Source organism: Propithecus coquereli, unplaced genomic scaffold (genome assembly GCF_000956105.1).
Source record: "Propithecus coquereli isolate 6110/MARCELLA unplaced genomic scaffold, Pcoq_1.0 Scaffold103, whole genome shotgun sequence".
Classification (NCBI taxonomy): domain Eukaryota; kingdom Metazoa; phylum Chordata; class Mammalia; order Primates; family Indriidae; genus Propithecus; species Propithecus coquereli.
The window spans coordinates 2,560,984-2,568,718 of record NW_012134192.1 but is presented as its reverse complement, the minus strand read 5'-3'; the positions used below and the strand labels follow the sequence as shown (position 1 = coordinate 2,568,718).

General features: G+C 29.6%; 1 protein-coding gene across 1 annotated transcript in view; it reads left to right on the top strand.

Annotated features, from left to right (window-relative positions):
- LOC105810214 (dnaJ homolog subfamily C member 1-like) overlaps window positions 1-7,735 on the top strand; it is a 181,348-nt gene that overhangs the window by 132,957 nt on the left and 40,656 nt on the right. Inside the window, exons 4-6 of the mRNA XM_012644156.1 lie at window positions 3,400-3,565; window positions 4,443-4,540; window positions 5,511-5,604. Of these exons, the coding sequence (XP_012499610.1) occupies window positions 3,400-3,565; window positions 4,443-4,540; window positions 5,511-5,604 (358 nt within the window). The remainder of the gene's footprint in view (window positions 1-3,399; window positions 3,566-4,442; window positions 4,541-5,510; window positions 5,605-7,735) is intronic.

Genomic DNA, 7,735 nt, shown 5'->3' with positions numbered 1-7,735 from the left:
GTTTACTAAATAAAATCATGTTTTATTTACAAATGTAGTTAAAAGTGTAATTATCTCAGCCTTAATCTTCTAAATTTTATAAATCCATTACCTGGTTATTGAAAACTTCCTTACAAATGTATTCAAGTCAAAATAAACATTAACTTTAAGAATAAGAACTCTCTTTTAGAACCTTCCCTAATTAAGAAATATAAGACACCTATTATATACAATAAATAGAGGTGTATACCATGATTTTTGGCATTTTTTTTAAAGAAGAGCAAGATCGATTAATTCAGACTTGTTTCCTATTTATGATCTTTGAACCATTAAATTTTACTCAAAGTTTTAAAATGTAACCTAAATGGAAATTATGTTGTTATTGTGTTAAGCTAAAAATTCAAGCTCTATATCATGAAAAATTCACAATTTAGGCAAATGCTAGAATTATTTAAATATTCGTTTCATAATGTGCAAATTCTCTATTTTAGGGACATAATTACTATTTTACATTTCAAAATGCGCTAGCATTTTAATTTCCCATAAATTTTTTTCTGCTGGTAATTAAATAATTTTTAAATTTATTTGTTTTCTCGTGTTTATATTAGGCTAAATATGTTTGATAAATTGCAGATTATAGTATGGAACTCACTAATGATTATGTAACCATTATCCTATGTTCATCATGCATAAAGAAAATCAGATGAAGTAAACACACAGGAGGCCATATGTTGGATGTGTGGAATTGATCAATTAATGTTTTGATTTCCAAGAAAGTGCCTTTATAGTTCCATATGATTTTTTACATCAGTGATATTTTTATCATAGAGATTTTCTGTGTATTTTATAATACATTTCTGTATTTCTACAGTCTTAATCTGGCTTTAACAAGTAGTTAAGTATAGTTTGTTGAGTCTCAGTTACAGAGCATTTTAACAGTGTTATGTTTAAATATAGAAAAAGCATAATAAAGTAATGTTTTAAACTTTGTGTTGTCAACATAATGTTTTTTCTTAAATAACTTACGAAAATAGTGTCTGTGTGTACTTTAAGAAATGTATTTGTTTTTTCAGTGTTTCATCAGGAAAGCAGTGATTTATCTTTTAACAGCATATATTCTAAAAAGTGAACTATAATAGAGGCTATCTTTCCTTAAAATGGCCAGTCGTGTGAGCCATAATGTTCATTGATAGTAAAATCAATAGAGCATTGATTCTAAGCTTAATCCTTGGAGACTGTTGTTTAGAGTGGCAGACATAGCCTAGTAAATATCTAGTTGTGTTTAATGTGTTCAGTACATCAGGTTTTGCTATCTTGAATTTGGTTGTGCACTAAATACGGTTTATATGTGGGTTAGAAAATAGTAGTTATTGACAGACACATAGTATTTTCAGCTATGATGGTGATAAAATATTTGATACGAGATTCTTAGCTATGAGTTCCACTGTGTTTTCTTTCAATATAGTTTAGTTAGATCTAAACCAATTTTAATACTTAGGGATGCTATCAGGAAATTGTCTCCACTTTCTTAGATGTTCTTTATTAATGACCATACTTTTTACATGAAGTTTATTTCATGGGAAGTATTTGCTGAAAACAATGATTTTTATATTCACCTTTTTTGCTTTCAACAAATCTGAATTGGAATATGAATTTAGAATAAATTCAGGACTTAACATTCATTGGACTTCATTTGAATGTTGTAATCTTGTGTTACACCATTACCTACCCATTTCTAATTTAAAATGAGGCAGGTTTTACCAGATAGATTTAAATATAAATTTTTGAGGACAGGAATGATAGTTTTCTATGAAGTCATATTATATCTTGATGTTAATATTCAAGAATTTTTATAAATATCGAAAAAGAATATTTAACACCAAATTTTGTCTGGCCCAGCTACTTCACGACCATATTTTAATTTGTAGATTCTTGTGTGTTACACAGTTTGCCATTTAAGATTTTTAGTACTAATTAATGTCCTTTGCTTTCAACATTGGTTATTCTGATCTGATAGTATTATTAAAAACCTAAGTTGATCTAAAAGTCAGGTTTTATATTTGCTAATAAAATATATTTTGCATTTATAGCTAAATGTTTTTCTACTGAAGAGAGAAGTTGCCTGTAATAAATCCTCTGCTTTATTTTTTTTAGCATATCTCCAAGGTATCAATTTAATAACTATCAAAGTAGCTACTGCAGTTGTTGCATTTAAATTGATTTACATGTCAAGACTGGCAGTTTAGCAGCTGCGCTATTATTCCTAGATCGGTCAATTTACTTGAGAAAAACCTACTACTGAGTTCTACTGACCTGCCTGACAATATAGGCCCTATTTCTATTCCTGTAATTAGGCCTGCGACTAACTCAGAATATTTTTAATTAAAATATTTTGGTCAATGTGTTGCACCAAATTAGGCCTTTCAGTGAAGATTTAATTCTGGAAATAGTGTGATTAGAATATTTAATGAGTTGTGTTCAATTAAGATTAACAGGTTGTGTGTGTTGAACATACAGTGTTTGTGTGTGACCATTTTGAGTTTTACAATCATAAATGTTACTCCTTATTTTTAACCTTAAAAATATTTGCTCAATAATTGTCTGAGAAATAAGTTTAAATTCAGTTGAAATTTTATTTTACAGTAACTTTTTTAGCCTGATAGTACCAAGAAAGCCGATTTAAAATGCATGACTGGGAAAGATTTTACTTGTTAATGTTCTTCTCTTCCAGCAAAAGCCAAAAATGAGGATATTGCCACAAATGTTTACAAATAGTTTTATTGAGAAATCTGACATAAACAGTGGTTGTTTCCACATCTTTTTCTAATTTGAGTTTTTTATTTTCTAAAGTAGTGTGTCAATACAAAATTAAAAGTTGCTTATTTTATAGGCTTTTATCTCATTAAAAAGCTTTGATAAAATAATGTATATAAATATTACAACCTTGGATCACCATAGTATAGGGGTAGAAATAAAAGCACTGATAGAAAATTTATTTTGAATTTGATTCAATTAATGTGTAATCCATGGTAACAAATAGCTCTTATCTTGATTTTTCTCCTATTGAGATCCTTCCTTTTGTTGCTGACTTCAGTGGTGGAGTCTTTACTACAGACTGTAATAGACAGGTAGACTCTAGGTAGCTCCTTAAGTTGAGATGTCATTCTGTTAATAGGAGTCCCATCTATGGGTGCCGTAAAAACACCAGATCTGCTATACATGGTATATTACTGTGCACCTTGTTGAAGGTTGTCAGTGACTAAAGCAGTGGACTAGAGCTAGACATTGTCATACTGGTGGTCTACATAAACAGTATCTATTTTGGAGAAACTCTTCTCTTCTTTGTAAATATAGATAAAAATAAAGTTTTTTGTTTTTATTTTAAACTCCCATGAAAAACTGTTATATTTGCTACTGTAGGTATGATGATATTCTGATCAATGGACTTCCAGACTGGCGACAGCCTGTATTCTACTACAGGCGGGTGAGAAAAATGAGCAATGCTGAGCTGGCATTGCTGTTGTTCATTATTCTCACAGTGGGTCATTATGCTGTGGTTTGGTCAATCTACCTGGAAAAACAACTGGTAAGTATTAGTGATAAATGATCTAGCCTCCCTAATGTTACATGGAATGTCAGACATTTATTTTTCAACTGATGAAAATTTCAGTTTTTCTATGTGTACTCCTCATTCTAGTAGTTTTGCGCTCAATATTTAGTGATTGACATATTTCTAAGTCAAGAAGAACCCATGAAATAAGAAGAAAATATCCTTCTTTTTAAAAATGTGGAACTTGAGTTTGTTATAAAACTTCATGAATACCCAAATATCTAGCTGAAAATTAGAAAGTCAACTCATGTTTTCTTATCACCTTCCAAATAGAAATATTTTTTATATAAGACTTATTTTAGGAATTTTTTGTGTCACAGGCCCTTATATAATGAATGTTGACTTTAAAAATGTTTTAACTAAATGAGATTTGAAATGAATATAGTTTTAGAACTTCAGAGATCAGTTAGTTAAAAAATTCTTATACTTTTCCTGGTCTAATATGCTACTATATAGTTTATTCTGCTATGGATTTTATTTGTATGTTAAAGATAATCCAACATATTTATCAGTCTTCATGAATTAGCATCTGTTTACTCATTCCTTTTGAAGTGACATTATTAAAGTTGGATGAATGAGAAAAAGTGAGTTGAATGCTTTCTCTGCTTAGAAAACTTTGATTGCTATGGAGATGCACATGACTGACAGTGCTGAACTTCATGTGTGTTTAAGGCCTGGATACCATGGCAACAGTTATTGTGAAAGATTGATGATTTTACTTAATCATGTTGGACCCTACATATATTTGCATAAATGTTCCTCTATAATGTTTACCCTTCACAGAAGAGTCTTGATAACATTTGAAGAATACATGTTAATGATAACCTGTAACCATAATTCTTTCCACATTAAGGATGAACTGCTTAGTAGAAAAAAGAGAGAAAAGAAAAAAAAGACAGGCGGCAAGAGTGTGGATGTATCAAAACTTGGTGCTTCAGAAAAAAATGAAAGGTAGCAGCATATAAAAATATTTTATAATTTGAAACCGTTTTAAAATATGTCTTTAGTATGATTCAACTTCATGTATATTTCCATTTAGATATGCTCTCATTTACATCTGTAGTAGGTTTATGAAAGACTAATAATGTGTCATAGTTTATTAGACAAATTCTAACCTTAAGCAAAATTTCTACAGATTTTTTCCTTTATAAAGTGTTAATAAATATTTAAATAAGTAAATCCCCAAATTCTTGTAGTTTGCAATTTTTATACTGAACTTTAGAAACAAAGTATTACTGGGAGAATCTATCACTGAGCTCAGGAGTGACAATATGTAGAGGCAGTGATATGTGGTACGCTCAAAAAGATACCACCATTTCTTCTATTGATTCATAGAAAGGAATAAAGGGTTTAAATAGTTCACACAGCAGGGCATGAACTGGGATCAATGTGGGATGGAGATCAGAGACTATTCTGCCTGTCTTCTATTCTGATGACATCAGTGAGTAATGCTTCAGTGAACTGCAAATGACATTAATTTTTATGTATTGGTTTGTTTATGCTACAGTCTTCATATCTGGTTGTCAGCACTTGGGAACACACTGACGATGGTTAGTTTTTTATAGCTGAAGTAATCATAAGGTTTAAGATTTCATTTTGCAAAAGTGATGAAAAGCCCAGGTTAGAAAGAGGGCTTTTATTTCTTTATCTTTATAACTTCAGGAGCCTCCTTCCCCCAAATCTTAGCCTAATTCTCTTACTTGCTATATATATTGCATTTGTTATAACTACTCTGTTTCATGTTAGAATAAGTCAGATTAAGTGTCAACTGTCATAAATATTTCATTGAATGCATTTTTCACTTTTTTTGTTGAAATAGCCACTCAAAAGAGAATTCATGATCTTTATAAAAATATTTTGTATCCCAGCCTTTCTCTATATTTTGCTGATTTGTTGTTTGGGTTTTTTTCTCCCCTTTTAGATTGCTGATGAAACCACAGTGGCATGATTTACTTCCATGCAAACTGGGAATTTGGTTTTGCCTTACACTAAAAGCATTGCCTCATCTCATCCAGGTAAAATGTACCTCTTTTATATAATATTAGATGCTTTCACTTTTAATTATTCATGAAATAATTTATGTTCATGTCTGCTATCTGAATGCTGATATACAGAGGATGCTTCATAATGTTAATTGAATTGAATAGTCTTTTATGAGTTAAACCTAATTTAGAATAGTTCTAAGATTATTTAGGTATCTGTTCCTGTAATTATCTCTTATGTTGCTTTTAGATCACCTTAGAATTCCAAGACACTGGAAAAAGGAAAAAAAATACCATCTTTAGGATAGACATAAAAGCAATAAAAAAATTAATCCTCTGTTATCCTTAAAGGCATAACCAGTAAAAAGTAACAAGACTCAAGTAGCTTGTCACCCATTATTTTAATAGCATTTAAGTACATAGTGTAAAAGAAAAACAACCTTTACATGAGCCTCTGTATAACTTGCAAAAAAAATATTGCTATCCATTATGGCAACTTTAAGAGGAATTAGGATATTTTGTCTTATACTGGTAACAAAGTTTCTGTTTCTTCTTAGTCTTGATTAAACAATAAAATGTGAATATATATCATATTTATATAGTTTCTTTTTTTATATTTAGCATACCAAAGCATATTTTACTAAATTCTTGCTTTGCTAATTTTAATTACTGCATCTAGTTAGAAAATTCTCAGCATGTAAATATTTGAAAGTAAATATAACTTTTTGGTGTACAAATTTTTGAGGTTCTTTGAGTTTGTAATTTTTGAGAAGCATTTTATTTTAAAAAATAGTGTCATAAGCTAGAGAGACAGATAAGTTCTACCCAGTTCTACCCACTTTACAGTCATATATCAGAGCTATTTTTCCTGATTGTTTAAGGAAGCTAATCACTCCAACTTCTGCATTTTATTTTCCTTTTTCCTCTCATAATGAAAATTTTATATTCGAAGGGGAAATGAACTAAAAATTACTAGTGTGCTTCTTTCTATCCTTGAGAAATTATTAATACAAGTTCTTGCATCAAAATAGTTCATCTTAATAGTTATTGCTTACAAAATCTTACATTTTGTTTATGGTTAATAGAGAAAAATTGTACTATTTTGGTAATTTAAAAGCTTTTGTTTTTAAGTTGTTAACATGTTGTATACTGTTAATTTGAAAAAAAAAATCCCACAATGCTTGTGTACTATATCTGTAAAACTTAATGAGAGAAGGAAAGTCTATCATACTGGTATGTTTATGAGAAGATGAGACAGAAAAATATTTTTAGGGCAGATTGTCTTATGTTTTTTAAGTCTGATGATTTTTTTGTCAGCTTTAGAATCTGTACAATAGGCAAACCAGAATATAGATGAGCTAAAAAGTATAGTCATGAGATTATATTAATAGAATATTACATAAAATGTCAATCTTTATAATTTTAATCTGAGTAATTTGAAATAAAGTCGATTTGGTAAAATTAATATAATTCTTGGTTAGTATGCAGGGTAATTTGCTAGAACTAGGACCAATATATTATGATGGCTTAGATTACAATTTATTATTTTAAATGTTCCGCCTGTAGTATCTAGACCTAACAGATTAGGGGATTGTTTTGCCTCATCACAAGTTTGTAGAAAATATACAAAAATAAGGAATTTAACAAAAATTTTTTAGTCTCTTTAAAATCTCTGCTTTCTTAAACCGTTTGATCAGTTTGAATTTTAAAATTTTTAATTACGTGATAGTACTTGTTGCCTTTCAGTTTTGAGATGCTAAGCCTTAGGCTTTTAAGACCTTTATAAATCTAACTTTAGGATTTTTTGTTCTAATTATTTCTTTTTGATAAAAGCATTTCAAGAAGAAAAGTAAGATGATTTTCCTTCTTTAAAGCAAATATTTGCTATTTTAATTCTGCCTTGGAAACGTAAGTTTAGTTTTTCTGGTGATCACTAGCAAATAATGCAATGTAGTAGGCTCTTTCTGACACACATTGTAATAGTGAAAGTATTTTAGATTGATAAACATACAGCTTATGAAAGACGTCAGCAAAACAATACTGAATACTTGCTTTTAGGATTAGATTTTTGTCTGCTCTTTTTAAAATTAGGCTGCTGTGACCTCTATATTAATATGGGATCTTCTTAACGCTCAAAAAGATACCACCATTTCTTCTATTGATT